Below are 22076 nucleotides of genomic sequence, written 5' to 3' on the forward strand. Positions count from 1 at the left end.
AGTATGTGAAAATAAGTGGATGTCCTTACCTACTTTGGGTTCTTGTCACAGCCCCCTACTGTTTATCCCTGAGTAAATGTATGGTTCTTGAAAAAGAAGTGTGTCTGCCTGTTCTTTACAGAAAAGCTTTTAGGTGGAAAAATACATACAGCATAAATTACTTGGCTATCAAGTTGGTAAAGTGACCTATTGAGTAGTTTGCATGTATAAGGTATTCAAGAGCTGTACAGTCACGTTTTTTTGTGCATCTTTATTGCAAGAACTCTGAAACTTAACTGGTTTATGGTGTTTATATATACCTTATGGGCCATTTGATGTTATGTTCTTGTTCAGTTACAAACTCTGTATTACTGGTTGTCTGCTATTAATCAGGACATTTCTACCTCATAGGGGGCTATGAGGAATAATGTGTAATTATTATTCAGTAGACTAAAAGTTGTTTCCAATGGATAAAGAACTATATCATGATATCTAGAATTCTTATTAATGTATGTTTGTCAAAACAGCTTCGTTTTCCAATAAAACCAAGAGGCAAATGTGTATTATCCAACCGTTGTTCTGTTGTTTTTTAACTTAAGAGGAATTGTACAGAGGCCTGATCCAGATGTGTGATCCAGATGTGTGTTGGTGCTTACCCATTTTCCTCAATCCCTTTGTTCAGAAGAATCCTGCCTCACAAAAATGTAATTTAAAAAAAAAACTCAACAGCATAGAGTACATTAATTTTTCTAAAGAAAAAAATAAAGAGTAGAAAGAACATTCTAAATTAAGATCAGGATATGGCCAACATGTACTTCATTCTAAAGAAGAAAGTGTAGCTATAAGATACGTATTGTATAGCTTAGCCAAAATTAGCGAAGCTGCCATCTTTGGAAAACACTAGGTTGAGGCAAACCTACATAAGTGGAACTACTCAACTTCTATGGCACCATGGTTTTCTTCCAAGTAGAACTGCAAGTGGGGAAAAAATGGAAACAAAAATATTAAATATTTCATAATCAAGTCTGTGATTATTTGATGTTTAAGTGTGAGTATTTTTCTCCTGCAGGTTTGTTTTTTTACCATTATGTTTATTATCACAATGTCAATTGTTTATATTTGTTTTTAATTCTTATAAGCCATCCAGAGTCACATGGAAGTGGGCATCCATGCAAATTGAAATGATAGATTACAATTCTTTTCTATCTGTCTATCTAAAATAGATCAAGAGAAATTTAGATAACCCTTAATTTACTAGTCAAGGCTAACTTCTGTGATACTGTATCAGAATTCTTATACAATAAATGAGGTATTGGAAACTTGGCATATTTTAAAAATAAAATACATTGATAAATAAGAACTACATGGATTATCAAAAATAAGTCTCGCCAAATCAATTTTTATAGTTTCATTTGGTGAATCATAGCGTGTTCAGGAAATAGCATTACTTCACCTTCCCCTAGTTCTGACTGATTCCATGCCTCCCTATTTTGGCTTTGCCTTAAACTGTCCAGCATGCTATCAATGTAGGATCTCTAACATCCTAAACTTCATGGAAAGCTATAGTGATATAACAAGTGAAAGTGGGTATCTCTTCTCTCCAGACCTTATCAGAGGTTGAAAAGAAAAATAAACATAGTGGAAGGGTCAAAAGGATGTAAGGATAATGTAGGTATATCAGTACTTTCTAGATATTTTTATTTCCCTGCATTAATGAAGAATGTCAGAAGCATCAGGATTTATGAATATAGTATGTATAATTTTCAGCAAAGCATTTGACAGTCTCAGAATTTTGTTGACATGAGTAAATGTGACTCAGTTGATCCTGTTCTTTGACAGATCCAGATTGGTTGAATAACATCTATTAACAGCCCTGGGTCAATGTGGAAGAAAGTAGCACAGGAAGTACAATGTCCTCTAGATGTTTGAGTTTATCATAAACTGCAGTGCAATGCTACTGTGAAACAGTTTGCGCAATTTTATACAATGTAAACAGTAGTATAAGAGCATGAGAACAGTTCTAAACAGTCCTTTTGGGTATCATAGTTCAAGAAACTAATATGTTGAATGTGCAGCCTGAGGAAAGAGTTGCAATTCACTTACAGTACAAAACTTGGCATATCCATCCAGATCTGGAATGCAGTAACTTGCCTGAAAATTTGGAGAACTGTTGCCATTATGTGTCAGTAATAATGCTCTATGTCTTCATATAAGGTGGGTCTCTTATGGTCTTCAGGGTAGCGAGCAGAACAAACCAGGTTTGTCCTGGTTTGAAAGTTGGTTATGTGTAAAAGACAATGCTTGGGGAAAGGGTGAGGGAATGATAGTAGTATTTAAGTGTCTAAAATATGAATGGTGGTCAAGAGTTTTGTTTTCTAGAATCAAGATTCGGATACAACGCCTTTCCTGGCGAAGTAAAATACGAAATATTGAAAGATGGGTCGGAGTAAAGCCATGCTTTTTCTTGTAGCATTATACGGCTATAAAAGGTGAAGAGAAATGCCTTCCGATTATAAATTTGTAGATCACAGACTGCAAAAAAGATCCAATCGGCCTTGTGCCAAATAAAGATGAACGTATCTTTTCTTTTATGTACACTGAGAGCATATGCACCAAGACAAATTCCTTGTGTGTCCAATCACACTTGGCCAATTAAAAAAAATAATTCTATTCTATTCTTTGAAATCACTTCCTTTTTGCGCGCTGAATTTCTCTCCCCTCTTTCGCCTCCGATCAATGGGCGGTTCTGCTGCGTAAAGGACAAGGAGGGCGGGGCGCCCTTGCTCATAAGGAGTAGCGGAGGGGCCCATAGGTGAAGAGGACCAGTAGCCGACGATGGCCGTGGAAAGCGCTCGTGATTACGCGGCGGTTTTGTTGCGGTAAGTACAGTAGGCTACCACTTCAGCCGGCAACCATCCCGTTTGCGGAACTGGGGGTGGGGGTGTGTGCGCGCGTGGTGCGCGGGTATCTTTGTTACCAAGGCAACCTGTCGGGTTTTTTGGTGTGGTTTTTTTGTTTGTTTGTTTCTTTTTTTTTTGCCGCGCACCTGAACTTGCCTCCCTGGTCGCCTTCCCACTGCTTTGAATTTCCTAGTCTGGGAAGCGCCTTTTTCTCGCATTTCTCTGTTGCCCGGCGCCACAATTCGCCCGCGGTGACTCAGCCATGACTGCAGCTTTGGTCCTCAATCCGGGCGGGGTCGACCACCCACTTGGTGGTCCTGTAACTAGGCGCTTTCCGGCTCCCGCTCCTCTTAGTAACTTCGCCCCCCCCCCCCCCCCCGTTCGCTAGTTAACTCGAGAAGCGAATGGGGGAGCCTTCGGGTGTCGTCGCAAAGGAGCCTACTCTGCTCTCACCTTATGTCTGCACACTCGTCTCCCCTACTTTTTACGCTGAAAAAAGGAGTAGGCTGCTTGTAGCGCTTGGCTGCCTTATAGTAACTTAGGGTATTGTTCAAGTAAAATGGTTTGTTGCAGTGGCTGCCCTAGCTGACCACGCTCATCCTAAAATTGCAGTTCCATCTGTATTCCAGAAAAAAACTGTCCAGTTCTTGGCATAAACTAGAAAGCATGATGTATTTGGGAACCCTTTTTTTATTATTATTGGAATGGGATTCTGAGCCAAATGTTGAGTTTTTAACTGTTAAGCCATTTAGTATAAACCAAAGAAACGGGCAAAAGTTAGGATATGTGTCAATGTGTTGTAGGAATCCAAGGACTTTTGTTAATCCAACAAACTAGGTCAAGTGTTAATCGGCCACTTTCGGTGAAAAGACTAAAAGAAAATTGAAACAAGGAAAGAGAAAATACAAAGCTTGTGGAGAAAAGGTGTGGGGTAGAAAAAGTGGTGGGATTCAGCCAGTTTGCACCACTTCGGGAGAACCGGTTGTTAACTTTCTGAGCAATTTGGTGAACTGGTTGTTGGAAGAAATCATTAGGGCAGAGAACCGGTTGTTAAATTATTTGAATCCTACCACTGGGTAGAAGTGTAAGAAAAATAAGACTGGTGTGTTGGACAAGCATACATTGGAGTCACTAGACTTTTGCTGAGAATACCGAAAGCACTTCAAGTAGTCCTCAATTTACAGCCAGTTGTTAGCAACCATTTAAGTTATGACAAACCCCCCCCCCTTCTCTGTTCCTAACATCCAGGTTCCCACTTCTTGTGGTCATGTGACTGCATTTTGGGCACTTAGCAACCAGCCATTTGCAATGCCCTGTAGTCATGCTTTTTCCCCTGGAAGCGAGTATATTTCTAGTTGGGGGGGGGAATGCCCCATAGCAAACTGGGTTTGTTTAATGACCACTGCAAAAAAGGTTGATGACCCTCTTTATGACTATCAAGGCTCAATTATGGTCATAAGGGCTCTGTACTATACCAAGTAAGCATCACAAGTGTTGACATCTACAAACTTTGAAAATGCTTCACTTAAAGATAACACTTCTATAATTCAAAACGACCTTGACCATCTAACTGCTTGGTCTAAAAATTGGCAGCTCCAAATTTCAACCAGCAAATGCTCAGTCTTACATATAGGAAAAAAGAACCCTAAAACTAAGTACATACTAGATGGACATTACCTTACAGACGACCCCCATCCCGTTAAAGACCTTGGAGTCTTCATGTCAAATGATCTAAGTGCCAAAGCCCACTGCAACTACATAGCAAAAAAAGCTCTAAGAGTTGTAAACCTAATTTTGCGTAGCTTCTTTTCCAAAAACACCACACTACTAACCAGAGCATATAAAACATTTGCTAGACCAATTCTAGAATACAGCTCACCTGTTTGGAACCCTCACCACATCTCTGACATCAATACAATTGAGCGTGTCCAGAAATATTTTACAAGAAGAGTTCTCCATTCCTCTGAAAACAACAAAATACCTTATCCCACCAGACTTGAAATCCTAGGCTTAGAAAACTTGGAACTCCGTCGCCTTGACAAGACCTAAGTTTAACTCACAGAATCATCTATTGTAATGTCCTTCCTGTCAAAGACTACTTCAGCTTTAATTGCAATAATACAAGGGCAACCAATAGATTTAAACTTAATGTAAACCGCTTTAATCTAGATTGCAGAAAATATGACTTCTGCAACAGAATCATCAGTGCTTGGAATACTTTACCTGACTCTGTGGTCTCTTCCCATAATCCTAAAAGCTTTAACCAAAAACTTTCTACTATTGACCTCACCCCATTCCTAAGAGGACCATAAGGGGCGTGCATAAGCGCACAAACGTGCCTACCGTTCCTGTCCTATTGTTTTTCTTTTCTTCTTCCTATATATGTTTATATGTGTATATACTATATAATCTTTTTGTATGATGTTGTGACAAAATAAATAAATTAAATAAAATAAAAGCTGATCCATTCAGTTGAAGATTGGATACCATGTTGTGAGCTTTAATTACAATGTGATTTTATACGTATTTAACATTTTTACATTGAAAACCTTTTCTACAGTTAATCTGATCCATGAATTGCACTGTTTTTTTTACACAAGGCCTTCAGGGACTTAAATCCTTTCTGAAGACAAATGTCACATAACTCAAGATAAACTGAAATAGATAGCCTTTGTACTTGGAACCACACTTGGAACCACACTGAAATTTGCGCAAACTACTATTTTGTAAGCTAGTAATGCAATTTGGTACCATTTTACTCTAATAAATTGTGACTGAATTTTGAGCGTATGGTATTAGGTTAACTGGTGATGAGGTTCTTTTTTTTTTTTCTTATTACAGTACAGAAGTGTTAAAAGCAACAGCAGCAAGAACTCAAAGGAAATTTAGACAAATAGGTTGTTGATATGCTGCTTTAACAGGGATGCAGTTTTAGTCATGTACAGTAGCTTGCTTCTTAGTAATGTCCCATAGTGCTGCAGATTTGCTTTGGACTAACAAATAGACATGGTGTTATTAAGAAGCTTAAGAAATATGGGGCAATATAAGAAAGAATATTTAAATCTATATTGCATCATTGACAAAGTCATTAGTAATCTATCAAAAGAGATATTCCCCTCTGACTTGAATCTTATTGCTGTAATTGGCATCAGGTTTTCCTGAAGAAACACCTGTACCTAGTGAAATTTTGACTAGCCTAGGTCCCTACTGGCAATCAATCAAGTGAAGACTAAAACCAACCCTCTGTAACCAAGATCTTTCCAAATATCTTGGACTAAATTCTAAATTAAACAAATGCAAGAGCTCAGTGGATAACTTAAGCTGTATCTTACTATAGGAATTATAGTAGCTAATGTAACCAGTTGGCCAACTTCCTACATATAATAATTCAACTCTCCTCTGACAGTCTTCTAAAATGTTGACAGACTTTTTGGGTGGATGGGAGGTAGTTTCCTGAAAATGGAAGCAGTGTTCTTTTGAGATTCTTTTTAAGATATATGAACTTTGTTTTTGTTACCCCTTTTAGGGTAACAAAAGGGGTAAATAGTAAACTTGAAATAGTAGAACATTTTTCCTTAAGTGTCCTGGTAAAAACTCCTACAAAAGCTACCAGTTTTGGCAATCTACAACTGGATTTAATGTCATTGTTACTATGCCCTTCAAATCTACTAAGAGTGTGTGCATTTGTTATTCCCTTCCCCGCATTAGAAAATAAAACTATTGCTGGTGGTACTTAGTTAGCTTCATTCATTAAACTATTTTACTGGTTGCCAAAAAAAGCTGGTGAATTTTCTAACTTTAGTTAAAAGTTATATATATATATTGTAGAGAGACCCTGCTGAAATCTTATGCCCAAAATAAAAATCCTATAATGTGCAGGTATTAAATATAATTACAATCCACTTGTCTCTTTAACTGGACACTAAAGCAAGGTTGGAGAAATATGGTATGGCCTCAGATCTTTGCTTTCTCTGCTGTTGGGTCATCATAACCAAGCTGGCAAGGCTTCCAGATATTATTATTCCAAAGATGTAAAACTAATATGGAAACTTCCCCAAATTAGATTTATCTTTAAGGAATCTGAAAACAATTATTAGTTAGAATAAAATTAATAAACTTGCCAGCTGGATCAAAAGTTGCCTTCATTTCCTCTATAAAAAGAGGAATAGAAATTAAGGTTAAGACTTTCAGACAAAGATTGTTCTTGGCTTTTCTGGCTCCTAGAAAGGGTGGGCCTAAAATAAAAATTTAATTTGATATATATCCTTGAAAACCAAAAAGCATATTCCACATGCCTTTTAATTCAGCAAGCAGTTTGAGGAATGAGCCATACTTTTAGCAATAGATTTAGCAGTAAATTTGGAAAACTACAGCCTACTTTTCTTCAAATATTTCTGGAATATAGGGAAATATTTTCTGGAATACAACTCTCAGAATTCCAAGTCAGCCTGGCTGGTTCTTGCTGGCTAAGAATTTCAACAGTAGGAATTACAATATATCATTGGCTCCAGATTGGTAAAGGCTGCTACTTGAAACTTTTTAAATTGAAACTTCCACAGTCAGTAGGAACATTGAGTAAAAAAAGTACTGTGTTTCTGTTTCAGATCTCTAGTATCAGTGGGAACATTGGTGGGATCAGTAACAAGACAAGCACTGCTTCCATGTGCAGCTCGGCCTTTTCGTGTTTGTAACCATGACAGAAGCAGCAGGAGAGGAGTTGTAGCAAGCAGTTTACAGGAGCTTATCAACAAGGTTTGACTCTCTAAAGAAACCTAAGCCTGCCAATCATGCTTAAGTATTCTTGTTCCAGCTCCATTAAAGGTTTCTATTGTGATTCAAATGTGTGCAACAGTTTCTGCTTATATTCTCTACATAGCCTACTTTTCCTATACTATATGTTCCTGAATATACTGTCAGGAAGAATTACGATCTTTAGATCAAGGGTGTCAAACTCGCGGCCTGTGGGCCAGATGCGTCATGTGCTGGCCCCACCCCCACCCTGTTTAGTGAAGGGAGGAAAAGTCCCGATATGTCACATGATGCTGCCGTGACAATATGAGTTTGACATCCCTGTGGTAGATGGTGAAATACATCTTTTACTTTACAGGAAAGATTCACTTGCAATAAATTAGAAATGATTCCCACCTGACTTATGATAACTTTCATAAAGGAGCATTTCAAATTAAGCTTTCTTGTATTGCTTCATCTGTAGACCTTGGATGCTTTAATGATAACTGCTGGATTGATAACACTGGTTCTAGAGGAAGATGGAACAGTGGTGGATACTGAAGACTTCTTCCAATCACTAGGGGATAATACACAACTCATGCTTTTGGAGAAGGGACAGAAATGGAAGCCAGTAAGTGTTTTGCTCTATGGAACTAGTATGGTTATATTTCTCTTCTTCGGCATGAGTCTCCGAAGCTATACTGAAAATTTCATTGAGTGAGGAGAATGGGGAGAATTGATGTCTTCACTTTGTCAATTCAGCTTTTCTGAGGACAGAGGATAGAAAGGTTTATATAAATAAATAATGGTTTCAAGGTCTATTCAAGTATTCCAAGAACAGTGCTTCTCTTCTTACTGTAATAGTTTATAAAAGTGATCTACAATTAGTCTTTCCCAAAACTTTTATGAGATTCTTTTTTGTTTCTTTGACATTTTTCTCAGCTTTCATCTTTAGCATTCATTTGATTTATTCCACATAAGTCTGTCTAGCTCTAAAGGAAAGCATAAATTTTCTTATATTCATTACTATTTTTCTTACCTAGCTGAGTGGCAGTAGTAGTAGTAAAATTTGTTATTGATACTAGTATTATATAATCTAAATAGGATTAGAAATTTTGCAGCTTGTTTGTCTCGCTGTTTAGCTATACCAGCTTCTGGAATCTGTTTCTCCTAAATATTGTCTCTACACCATAATGTATTTTCCCAATATTTCTTTTATGGAATTGCCTGAATTTAACTTGTAAATGTTTGCATATATTTGCTATAGTTTAGTCTGTTGGTATCAGAGACTTTAATATATTAAAACATGCCTTGACAATTACATCTGTTCCAAACATAATAGCATATTATTACAGAAATGGTAACTAATGCATGAGATTTCAGTCTTGATTTTAGTAGAAGAAAAAAAATACTAGTTAGCAATGTAAACTTAAACCTTGTTTTAATGATGATGTTGATCCTGGGTCTGCCATTGTCTAATATTATAACCTAATTCACTGCGTTACTGTAGTTAGGGAAAATTAACTATGACTCAGTCTTCTGTTTTTGAAGGAAAGATTAAATCAACATCCATATCTCCAAGTTAAAAGAAAGGAAAACACACAGACTTGTTACAAACTTTCAGTATAGTTTAATGGGTATTGCAAATGTTTGGGTAAGTAGTCTAATATTTAATGTATATTTTTCTCCATCTTGATTTAGGGATTACATAATGGTATTGCAACAATACAACAACCAAAGAAAATGGGAGTAGCAAATTTCACTGTGGATTTGTACAAACTGAATCCTAAGGATTTCATTGGTTGTTTGAATATTAAAGCTACCTTCTATGAAATATATTCTGTGTCCTATGATATCAAATGTATGGGAGCAAGAAGTATTCTAAGGTAAGTATTAAATTTGTTTGCCGCCTTTCTTGCTACAAAGCAACGCTAGTATACATTTATACATTTACAAATGTACATTTCTAGTGTTGTATATGGAACAAAATGATGATAGATGGTCTAACAAAATTCTTCTAATAGCTTATGCAATCAGAAATATAGCATATTCTACTTTTTACTTTAAGAAGCGCTTACTTAAGGCATTGAGCCATTACAACTTAACTAGGGCAAAGTGTAGCCTTATGTTGTTATTATCTTAAGCAGGTCAAAGTTCATAAAAGCAGCCCTCCTGGATTAGAAGCCTATAAGGCATAGGTGCCTATGAAAGACCACAAAAGAAAATGAGCACATTTCACTGAACTGGAGGGATCAAAGTAGATGCTCACCCCCATAAATCATGAAGGCCATTCTATGAGATTTCTCTGACTAATCTGTTTCAAGGGTGATTATAAGGTGACAGTGATTTGTGAATTTAGATAGGGTGCATTTAACTTTTTAGAGGAAATATAGAATGGAAGGGTAAGAAATGGCTATCTCAAGCAGAATCACTGGTATATTTATTTCCATACTTTAGTTGAATAATATTGGACATGTATCATTCAATCCAAGTTCTGTTACAATGGGCAGAATAAAAATTCTTTGAGGATAGAAATAATTCTGATAAGTTTCAGTTTATTGAAAACTAATTCCATACTTGCCTTTCTTTAAACTAACTATTGAAAAATGGAATAATTTATTAAATTGGTGCTTGCCTCATTCTGTATAATATCAAAAATTAATTCCAGCCTATTCCTCTTTTAATTCTTTACAAATAACAGAATTATCCACTATGTGGATAAGTTTTGGATATTGAGGCACTAGATCAGGGGTGTCAAACTCAAGTTGTCATGGCAGCGTCACGTGACTTATCAGGATTTTTTTTTTCCCTTCGCTAAACCGGGCGTGGCCAGCGCATGATGCATCCGGACCGCGGACCAGTAGTTTGACAGCCCTGCACTAGATGGTAGTAGTGCCTGGAGTTTCTCATATAAGAATTTAATGCGTAATATTGAATGGGAACAGAAATACATTTCACTAAATAAAATGGAAGTTGTAGTTTACATATTAATATTTTTACATCTACAAATATTACTGCAGATATAGCACTAATGTTTTTCTATGGTGGAAAATAATTCAAAGACTTGTAGGGTGCATAGAAAAAGAAAAAGTTGTTTTGGAATTATTAAAGACAGGTTCCTGGCCTTATCTATAGCATATTAATCATACAAGGAGCAATCTCATTCTGAAATAATATATTTTAATAGTGTCTATCAGTAATTGTAATAACTTGATTGCCAAAAATATGTCAGATTTTTTTTGTTAAAATATTAAATATTCAAATGTATTAGGAACTTGGTATTAAAAAAACAACTGTGATTATTTTGTGCATTGTACTAAGCAAGTTTAATCATTGTTTATTGTCGCCACAATTGACTTAAGTTTGTACAATGCATTTATCCAAATCAGGCAAAAACCAGGTTTGAGAGTCAAGCCAATATTAATATATTAATTGTTCCTAATATTTAAATTATGGTACAGTATATATGTATAAAACACCGTGCTACATTCAGTTAATAACAAATAAACAGAAAAATTATTACAGCAAAATTGAAAATGTAGCATTAACCAAGCTTTTGTTAAAAGGATATTGCTAGTTTCAAGCAAATCTCCTTAGAGTACCAAATAGCCATGACAAAACAGCTGCCTTACATTTTTGACGTAGGCATCTAAAGTCAGTAGCAGGTGACCTAAGAGGGCAGTCTTGTGTTAGAAAAGAAGGTGCTTCCACTGTGAACATTGTGAGCTACCAAACTCTCTGGCAATTGAGGGCAACAGCATTTTGAAATTAACTATAACTGAAAAGGACAGTTAAAAATGCTAATTACAATAGCACTACTTGGTATAAACTGAACCATCTTGGTCAGATAATGCATTGCTGTAATTCATTACTCTGATGATCATTCAGTTTACATTTGACTCAGCCACATGTTATCTTCTTCACAGGAGGATACTTTGCTTTCTGTCACAGATTGCCCAGGTAACAGGGCAACTTCTTCTCCATACCGGAACATACATACTACAATTAATGGGTGATTATGAAGATAATCTGCTTACTGATGCCAAACACTAAAGCAAACATAAGAGCCCTTTTAACTGCTTGTCTGTCCAGCTAACACTGCAAATTGGGTTTTGGAAAGGAGAAATTGAGTTATACCTTAATATATTAAATATCTTAAGTTTAGCTGGGTACATAAATATACTTCAATGTTTAAGCTTTTATTTAAGATAATGATGTCATAATTGTAAATATGGTCGGAATCTTTTTAATATACTAAATTATTTAAGTCAAGGAACTCTTCTGCCATCAACTTCCAGTAGAAAGTTCACACAGCAAAACATACTAAGAACTTTCTTTGATTACTATGTGAACAGTCATATTAAACCTCAGAGAATTTCAGCATTAATCTCATGTCTATTTAAAACTTCCTCATTGTTGCTAATCTATAAATAAACGTCACATCTCAGAACTAAAAATGTTGTCTTATTTTTCAGGAATCGCCTCTTAATTTTTAATCTTAGTTGTTCAAACTCTGGTTACAGTTGTTAAAGAAAGCTGATTTTGCCAAGTGGATTTGATTTGATGGTTAAAGCCAAGATGCTGGGTCTAACATTTGTGCTAAGACATAGCTTCATTTTTCCTCCTTATGCAGTCTCCCAAGCTGCTTATCAGCATCAGGACAAGCCTTGGCCTCAAAACTGCTAAACTAGCAATGGACTGATAATATTTCACTTGACAGAAAATATCAAATGTTTTCCCTTTCTCCCCCTTGCTGAGTTGCATGGTAAAGCACACAGTGAGAACATTCCATTTTCCTCCTATTGTTCGTTATTTAAACAAAAGGGCAATTACTATCCCGATTCCAGATCATGGGAAGCTCCAAAATATCTATGGAAAATAATTATTTCAATTGACAGGAAGTTAGCTGAATGAATGTAAAGTACCTAGAAGTTTTCCAGGAAGCAAGTGTTTTTTAAGGAACAACTGGAGAAACCTGAGTCAAAAGATTTGGGTGTAATGATCCTATGGGAAAAGGCTAGGTGCTTAATAATGAGCACATCAGATCAATAGGTTCGCCTCACGGATCTAGGTTGAAAAGCCGTGGTGGCACAATTATTATTATTATTATTAATTAGATTTCTAGACCGCCCTTCTCCCGAAGGACTCAGGGCGGTGTACAGCCTTATTAAAACACATAGATACAACAATAAATTTAAAATACATTTAAAATAAAATATTTAACCGGCCAATTTAAAACTAAAACGGTCAAAAGACCGATATAAAACCCTAAAATATAAAATTATAAATAGATTAATACAATTTAAAATTCAATTTAAAATTAAGTTAAACTAAAATATTGAATTAAAATAATATTTAGGCTAGTCCCGCCCGATTGAATAGCAGAGTCTTCAGTTCCCACTTGAAGGTATGGAGGTGGGAAGTTGGCGTAACCCTGGAGGTAACTCATTCCATAGGGTCGGTGCTGCCACAGAGAAGGCTCTCCCCCTGGGAGTCACCAGCTGGCACTGTTTGGCTGATGGCACCCGGAGCAGGCCCGCTCTGTGGGAGCGCACAGGTTGTTGGGAGGCTATCGGTGGCAGAAGGCGGTCTCGTAAATAGCCCGGTCCTAAGCCATGGAGCGCTTTAAAGGTGAGCACTAACACCTTGAATTGCACCCGGAAGGCTACCGGCAGCCAGTGCAGGCTGCGCAGGATAGGTGTAGATCTGATGGCTCTCCCCTGATAACAATGGTTAGAATGCAGTATTGCAGGCTAACTTTGCTGACTACCAGCAGTTCGATTCTCACTGGCTCAAGGCTGACTCAGCCTTCCATCCTTCCAAGGTTGGTAAAATGAGGAGCCAGATTGTTGGGGGCAATAGGCTGACTCTGTAAACCACTTAGAACTGTGAAGCAATATATAAGTACTAAGTGCTTGCTATTATATTTTGCTTCACAACATAAATGACTAGTTCCAAACAACCTATTAAGCCTAAATCACACAGGGCTGCCTACATCAAACAAGGCTTCAGTGGCTTACATGGTATCCTATGTAAGTCCTATTGGTGTGGTTTGCTTATTTGGGGCTTCAGGCAATGTGTGAACCCAGTCTCTGTGGTTTGTAAATCACTGTTAGTAACTGATATGTTGAGCAGCTTGGGCAAATTATGGGTTAGCTTAAATGAATCAAGTATAATAATGGTCCTGTTCTTCATCTTGCTGTGACTTAAATCCTTCCCAACATAACTCAAATGAACAAAGGTTTTGAAACAATTTCACTTCCTCATCTAAAATGACAGTTTGAGCGTAAGGGGAAGGTTTACTGAGGTTTTCAATAGATACTGTTATTATTTGTATTATTTCTTTGTGAAATATATTTATTTGAAAAGACAATGCAAAGTGAAATCTGTAAATGTCTCACATGCTGTTGGCAGCTAATGGAAATAGAATAATGGAAATAGAAGTATGCTGAAACAACTAAATTTATCAGCAGTCTGTCTTTCGTATTTATTTGTAGTCTTCAACACAGTTTCTCTGTCCAGTAAAAAAGCATGTGAAATTAAATTGAAACAATTTTAAGTAGAATATTCAATCTCTGCATTGTCATGCGTTTATCTGAAACTACACAGTTTTAGATAACAAATGGGCACTACATATAATTATAACAACTCTTCTATAATTCATCTGCTCCATGAAACAAAGTAACAATTACACAACTTCAACAGAATTTACTTCATCCCACAACCACCAGCCCCAACTGAACTGAAGGTGCATTCTGTAGTTACAATACAAATATTGTAACAATAAATTAAGGCAATAATTTTGCACAATACATCATTTCTGGCACATCAAAAAATAAGCCTCCCTTGGTTGGGCAACCTGAGACCCAACACTATAACCCCAAGTCCTCAGACCTGTTTGTAGCCTCTGAAGTTCTCTATGACTATGGTTGCTGACTATGAGTGATGTGATTTCTTGATGTTTGACAACATGAAACTAGTATAAACCCTGATGCAGGGTAAGTAATGCAGAAAAGCCCCACACTTCTCAAAAGCATGTCTGGCCAATATGTCTGACATGCATCATGGTTCAAACCAAATGTTTATCTTCCAAAAACGTAAGGGTCATCTCCCACCTCTAGTCAGTTGTTCAGTCATTCAGTCACTTTCAATATGGAGCTTCCTCTGAACAGCATTCAGAAACTAAGACTAATCCATAATCTGATGGCTTGAATAATTATGGATGAACCTTGAGATACCCATCTAACACCTCCATCTAGAGAGGTGTACCGATTCCCAGTTGGCTTTTGGATGCCGTTCAAGGTATTGGTTGTCACCTTTACAGCCCTTCATGATACTTGATATCTATGGGACTGCCTTCTCTCAATAATATGATTGACTGTTAATAACTACTTCTTTCAGTTTTCTAAGCATATGGTTGTGTCACGGTGGTAATATAAGCCACTTTATCTTCTAGTTGCCTCCTTTTCATTACCTTCAATTATTCTAAGCCTTGGAAAAATTGATTTCCCCTTCTCTGCCTGTTCTTTCTTGCAACATGCTATCTCTTTTTATTTGCTTGCTTAAGATTACAAAAAATAAGATGATTTTAAGAACAAAGCTATCGAACGAAGCTATCAAAGTACTGTCCCGGTGTTTGGAAGCCGTACGGGTCTGGATGGGGAGAAACAGGCTCAAGCTTAATCCCCCCAAGACGGAGTGGCTGTGGATGCCGGCACCCCGGTACAGTCAGCTGCAGATGCGGCTGTCTGTTGGGGGCGAGTCATTGGCCCCGATGGAAAGGGTGCGCAACTTGGGCGTGTTCCTGGATGGGCGGTTGTCCTTTGAAGACCATTTGATGACTGTCTCCAGGAGAACTTTTTATCAGGTTCGCCTGATCCGCCAGTTGCGTCCCTTCCTGGACCAGGATGCCCTATGCACGGTCACTCATGCTCTCGTTACCTCTCGCTTGGACTATTGCAATGCTCTCTACATGGGGCTCCCCTTGAAGAGTACCTGGAGACTCCAGTTAGTCCAGAATGCGGCTGCACGGGTTATTGAGGGAGCAGTTCGGAGCTCCCATGTAACACCTATCCTGCGCAGACTGCACTGGCTACCTGTTGTCTTCCGGGTGCGCTTCATTGGTATTAGTTACTACCTTTAAAGCGCTCCATGGCTTAGGACCGGGATACTTACGGGACCGTCTACTGCCGTCCTCTATCTCCCAACGACCGGTGCATTCTCACAGAGAGGGATTCCTTAGGGTGCCGTCAGCCAAACAATGTCGACTGGCGGCCCCCAGGGGGAGGGCCTTCTCTGTGGGGGCTCCTACCCTGTGGAACGAACTGTCGTGTCCCACTCCTCCGCTTGTATGTATGTATTGTATGTATTGTTCCTTTTGTATTTTATTTTGGCTGTTCACCGCCCTGAGTCCTTCGGGAAAAGGGCGGTATACAAATTAAAATATTATTATTATTATTATTATTATTATTATTATTATTATTATTATTATTATTATTATTATTATTATTAAATACACTCCTATTCATCACGACTCTCCTAATATTAGGCAGACGTTGAGTCATTAAAGGTAGAGCATTGTAGAATGAAGCCCTGGTATATGGCCTCAAGCTAGTCTACTATAACTAATCTGGAAAACAATAAGAAAAGTGACAATGTTGTGCATAAGATCTACTTTTCTGTATGAACAGAATCTTGTAGAGTGCCACCTCTACTGTGAAGTCATGCAGATGTAAGTAGGTTGCCTGCCTTTCTGAGAATTAGACCATGGCCTAATTAAAACCTTTAGCATCCGTTTCGGTTTTCCAGAAACTGCTATTTTTTATTTTATTTATTTTATTTATTTATTTTGTCACAACAGTATATATAAGCATAAGCATGAAAGTAACTATATAATATATAAGCATATATATAAGCATAAGTATGTAATAACTATATAATTGGATATAATGAAAGGAAACAATAGGACAGGTACGGTAGGCACGTTTGTGCTCTTATGCATGCCCCTTACAGACCTGTTAGGAATGGGGTGAGGTCAATGGTAGACAGTTTTTGGTTAAAGCTTTGGGGATTTTGAGAAGAGACCACAGAGTCAGGTAGTGAGTTCCAAGCATTAACAACTCTGTTACAGAAGTCATATTTTCTGCAATCAAGATTTAAGCGGTTAACATTAAGTTTAAATCTATTGTTTATTGTTTATGGCAAATATTTATACAGTTATTTTAAAGATGGCATATAAGTGAAGGTTAATTCTGCATTCTGACTTTTCTGGGATAATTGACTCCTGTTAATGATGGAAAGGTTTCAAGTATCTGTTGGAATCTCAATTATCATATAAATCACATCTCCCCATTTAGCTGCTTCAAGTAAGTTTTTTTTAATTTTCTAATTATTTTCTAATCTAATCTGCTAATTATTTTCTAATTATATAATATTCTTCATTTTATATGTTTAATGCATACTGCAATGTTGTCCTTTATATAGATATAATGCCAATCATTTTGCATTGCTTTGAAATATATTTCTATATGCACTATTCCTGGTACAGTTCTCCAAATATTATATTACTAAAGGAAAGTAGGAAATGAACCCAAATAAAATATTATTTTGACAATTATAACCTATTAATTTCAGGTACTGCATATTTGTTTAAAGAATTTGATCTTGGGCATATGATAGGAATGAACAAGCAATTAATGGGGAGTTCACAGAAGTGATCCCATGGTCTTGAGAAAGAGGGAAGTATGAGAAAGAAGCTAAAAAATACCCTACATTGATTTTGTTTAGTATATACGGACAGAGAAAAACTTGGACAGGCTTTCAAGATTGATGTCAGCTCTTCAAGATAGCCAAAGTCAAGAAGCAAGCCCAATGGGAATTTCAGGAATAGAATAATAAAATCTTGAAGAACTTTAACAATAGAAATAAATCAAAATAATAAAAAATATCAGTAACTATAAATCAACTCTCTTCATCAATTCAATGCAGCTACAATTGAAAACAGGATACAAGACATAGGATCATAGGATAACTGTATTGAAAGATGCTAGTGGCTAATTGTACACCAGGCAGATTTTAAGTTGTTGCTATTTCCCCAAAAGGTCCCTTATAGTTTAGTGTCTGAATATTTAAAGGATTGGCTTTTGTCCAGTTGTTGAGATCTGCAGGGAAGCCCTTTTGAAAATCATTCCTATGTCAAAGTATACTTAATGTCACAACTGAAAGGGGGGGGGGCTTCTTCTACTGCCCTTCTAAGTCACGGGTGTCAAACTCGCGGAGCCATGTTGCCATCACATGTTTCGCGTCATCTTTCCCCTTCGCAGAGCTGGCGCGGCCGTGACCTGCATGTGACGCATTCAGCCCGTGGGCCGCCAGTTTGATATCCCTGTTAAATCTAAGTTATGGAATGCAGTTCCCCATGAGTTAAATTTGGCTCCCTGTCCCTAGGAAATCTGTATAGTCATTTCTCTTTTACCAGATTTGTCATTATTAGATTATTTTAGCATTTTACTTTATAGTTCATTTTAATCAGTATTTTAATTCTTTCTATTATCTTTTTGTTTTAACTTTTGTTAACCATCTTGATTTAAAATATAGAGCATAATCTAATAAAACCTAGTCAGTTGTCATCTGACTTGCATCTATCCATCTACTCATGTGCCTTACAATGGATCTTTCAAGATCTAAACATTTAATAGGCCATTTGGGTTCATAATAATTGCTGGCTGTACCTGAACATAAGGGAAGCCATAACTAATAGTAGATCAGATGTTCAGAGCATCTTCAGGATGAGCTGGAAGAAATTCATCTGAAACTCAGCTACTGCAAGTTAATGGCTGAGTTCGCACATTGCACTAAGGCATGTCTTATTTAATCTTATAGAAGAAGTCACAGTGGACAATGTGACATGGGATGATAAGCCACAAAGCATGTTATAAATCACAATGACTAGCTTCACCATCACGCTAAGACAGAATCCAAAGACCCACACTTCACTAGGGTTCACACATTAATTAACTCATTGTGTAGTGTCTTTTGTTTTCACTTAGCATTCATCAATCTCATTAATACTAAATTAGATGGATAAATTAGTTGACTCAAGTTGGCAAGATCCTGACACCAGCATGAATTCCCAGCAAATAGTTGGACCAATTCCATCAAATCCCAAGAGAAAAAAAAGGAAAATAACCAACGCCAATGCTGGATTTAAAAATGTGTAATCTCCCATCAGGAAGATTCTATTTCTGTACAGAGATGTTGCCTTAAATCCAGATACAAATCTATGAACACCAAGAGATATGTATGGCAAGCAACTTCACATAAGCAAATTCTGGGCTTTTTTCCCATTCTTCATTATCAAAATGAATGTTATCTTTCACTCTGTTTAATTCTGTAGAAGAACAAGTGGCATAAAGAAGAATTTATTTATTTTAAAGAATATGGTAATGTTTCAGCAAAACATGCCCTCGGCACAGTGAGTACAATTGTGTATTTTCTCTCTTTCCTCAAAGTTCTTAATTCTCTGGTACACTTGTCATATAATGCAATCCCAAATTCTGGGCACACTGTTTAACAAATGCACTTTGACAGAGATTTTTTTAATTTGTGGGTGGGCTGTAAGGGTGGGGTAAAGAAAGGCTGTCCTGACCTCTTTACATTCTCGGCATTCATATGCTTTTAAATCATGGGGTGTATGGTATTAGAGCACACACAGTTTTCATTTATGCATTAACAATTAGCTTCATCTCTGAAAAAACCCACATTTTTGAATAAAAAAGATGCAAGAATGTGACAATTCATTCTTTGGGACTTTTTAACATGCTCTTTTAGTTTGCTGCTGAAAGATACAGCTTTTGTCTTTTTGTCAAAATGGAGCAGTCTTCTTTTGAGTCAGGAAATGCTGATTAGGGTGTGATTGCCACTTGTTTTTATACGGCCACATAATTGGAACTGTAAGGAATTATATTGCCCCACTGCAGACATAACTTGACTTGAACAGTGAAAAATCTAAACAGCAAGTGACTTAAAGATTGTGTCTCTCCAGTTTGGGGTTGAAATTATGACAAAACTCTTGCTGGAATTATGGGACCTAACATCCTGTATCATACCAGCAGAAAGTTTCTTAAGTTACATAAAGTGTTGCAACAGAGGGAAATGATCATGAGAAATAATTTTATTATTAATAAATATGCCTGACTGAAAGCCAAATGGAAAAATAATCAAGTGATATGTGGACTCAGTCTCTTTTTCTGATACTAAATATATACTTCAAAATAAAGTCCCTCAATTCAACTTTGACTTTTTTCATCACAGTAGACAGCAGACAGTACAGTAGAAACTAAGTCCCTTTGGTTGATCCAAAAAAAAAAAAAAGCTAAGCAGAGATTGAAATCATACGTATGCTTGAAAGTTAAATAGTGCTTTTCAGTGCCCTACTTTGTGGCAACTTTGCCATCCTCTGAATGCATAATAGTCAGTTTTAAAAAGGCAGAGCAATTGTCTCAGCATATTTCATTTGGTAACAAATTCCTGTTGTAATTTCCTTGGCTCCTGTCTATTTATCTTACAATGAAAGGATTTATCCCTTTCTAAATTAATGTTTGTTTTGTCATCAAACTTTTTGATTCCATCCTCCAGTTAAAACAATGATAGATTGTAAACTGTAGATTTTTCCTCAATAAAGATTGGTAGGCATACTCCGTATTGCCTTTTGTTGATGCCAGGGAATTATGTTTTCCACTCCTTTCTTTTCGTTTCCTTTCGAAAAGAGGAACAGAACTAAGTTTATTTTAGCTGCAATACCAGTAGCAGTTACACAGATATCAATAACTGGAGATACACAACTGCTTCAAACATTATGTGGCCTTTTTTAGTACTTCTAATAAAGTCAATTGGTAATATTGAATGTTCAAAAGACTTAAAAAATGGGGGACAAAATGAAATATGGAAAAAAAACCTTCCTGGAAGTACGGAAAAGATTCTGCAAAACAGATCGAATGTGGACAAAGCACTCCATCAGTTTTCCATGACTTAAATAATATTTCTATTGTTTCTTTGCTCGTTTCTTATGTAGGTAGCACATACAAACCATTTCAACTAAGGTGGCTGTGTTTTTGGTAGTATATTAAGGTACCGATCACTCATGGTTTCAATTCTTTTCCCTGGTTAACTGCACTCAGTAATATTTCAAATACAGTTTCAGTATTTGTTCTTCTGTCTAAGGACCATGTGCATTTTTCTATGGTTTCCCTTTCCTTAGCATGGAAAAGATTCAAATAGCCCCACCTTCCCAATATCTACTGAATGAATGAGGGGAAGGAATTACATAGACACAGCCCCATACATTGCTTGACTGCAGGAAACCCATCCCTGCTATCCATGCAGATGACCAATATGGAAAAAATAGCTCCAGACACACTGATCCTTTCTCCCAATGATTAAAGGCATGGAGGTTGAGGGGTGTGCCATGCATTTATCCTAAGCAAGGAATAGCAGTATCTTACGCAACCTAATAAAGGCAGTCCTCAACTTACAACCACAATTGAGACCAGAATTTCTCTTGTTAAGCACGGCAATAAAGTGAGTCATACTCAATTTTACAACCTGTTTGCCATGGGTGTTAAGCAAATGTGGGGTCCCCCATTGACTTTGCTTGTTGGAAGCTGCCTGGGAAGGTTGCAAGTGACAATCACATGACTCCAAATTGTTGCATGATCAATTTTGATCACATGACAGTTTTAGGTGTGAGTAGTGGTAAGTTACTTTTTTGAGGGCTGTTGTAACTTTGAATAGTCACTAAATGAATGGTTGCAAGTCAAGGCATCCTTGTGCAGTAGTTCCTCTCAATAAGAGAATAATGCCCCTGCTTGCACTCTTGCTCCAAAATAACTGGGACTTGGGAAATGCTGACCTTGGCTCAGTTGTGATAAAGCTGTGTAATGATAATCTGTTCCTTTTCAAATCACACTGCAGGGGATGGAAGCACAAGCATACACATCACTTCATTGTTCCCAGAGCAACATTATTCCACCTGCTCCTTCCAGCTCTGACTCACAACTCTGCCAGGCAAATACAAATTGTTCCTTCTGGCTTCCCTCTCAATTCTGTGCTGGAAGACTCCTCCCTAGCAAGTGGCCATGACTGAGATTCCAGATGCTTGGACTAATCAATTGCCCCGTTGCATTCATTGCATTTTATTTTTATTTTATTTTATTTATTTATTTTTGTCACAACAATATATGTAAGTATCATACAAAAAGATTATATAGTATATAAACATATATATGAGTAAATATTAGGAGGTATAAGCATATATATATATATAGGAAGAAGAAAAGAAAAACAATAGGACAGGAACGGTAGGCACGTTTGTGCACTTATGCACGCCCCTTATGGTCCCCTTAGGAATGGGGTGAGGTCAATAGTAGAAAGTTTTTGGTTCAAGCTTTTAGGATTATGGGAAGAGACCAC

At 37.0% G+C, this 22076-nt stretch overlaps 1 protein-coding gene across 1 annotated transcript; it reads left to right on the top strand.

Annotated features, from left to right (window-relative positions):
• Nucleotides 1-2737: 2737 nt before the first annotated feature.
• Nucleotides 2738-12052, top strand: CIDEA (cell death inducing DFFA like effector a). The gene is made up of 5 exons (XM_058176813.1): nucleotides 2738-2858; nucleotides 7484-7631; nucleotides 8092-8238; nucleotides 9309-9493; nucleotides 11534-12052. The coding sequence occupies exons 1-5, from the start codon at nucleotides 2815-2817 to the stop codon at nucleotides 11658-11660; spliced, it is 651 nt and encodes a 216-aa protein (XP_058032796.1). The 5' UTR covers nucleotides 2738-2814; the 3' UTR covers nucleotides 11661-12052.
• The last annotated feature ends 10024 nt before the right edge of the window (nucleotides 12053-22076 follow it).

Source organism: Ahaetulla prasina, chromosome 3 (genome assembly GCF_028640845.1).
Source record: "Ahaetulla prasina isolate Xishuangbanna chromosome 3, ASM2864084v1, whole genome shotgun sequence".
Taxonomy (NCBI): Eukaryota; Metazoa; Chordata; class Lepidosauria; order Squamata; family Colubridae; genus Ahaetulla; species Ahaetulla prasina.

Excerpts from the sequence above, each read along its gene's own strand:
- CIDEA (XM_058176813.1), top strand. The coding sequence starts at position 2,815 with ATGGCCGTGGAAAGCGCTCGTGATTACGCGGCGGTTTTGTTGCG. Across the intron at positions 2,859-7,483 it reads TACGCGGCGGTTTTGTTGCG|ATCTCTAGTATCAGTGGGAA; the intron begins GTAAGTACAGTA and ends TTTCTGTTTCAG. Across the intron at positions 8,239-9,308 it reads AGGGACAGAAATGGAAGCCA|GGATTACATAATGGTATTGC; the intron begins GTAAGTGTTTTG and ends ATCTTGATTTAG.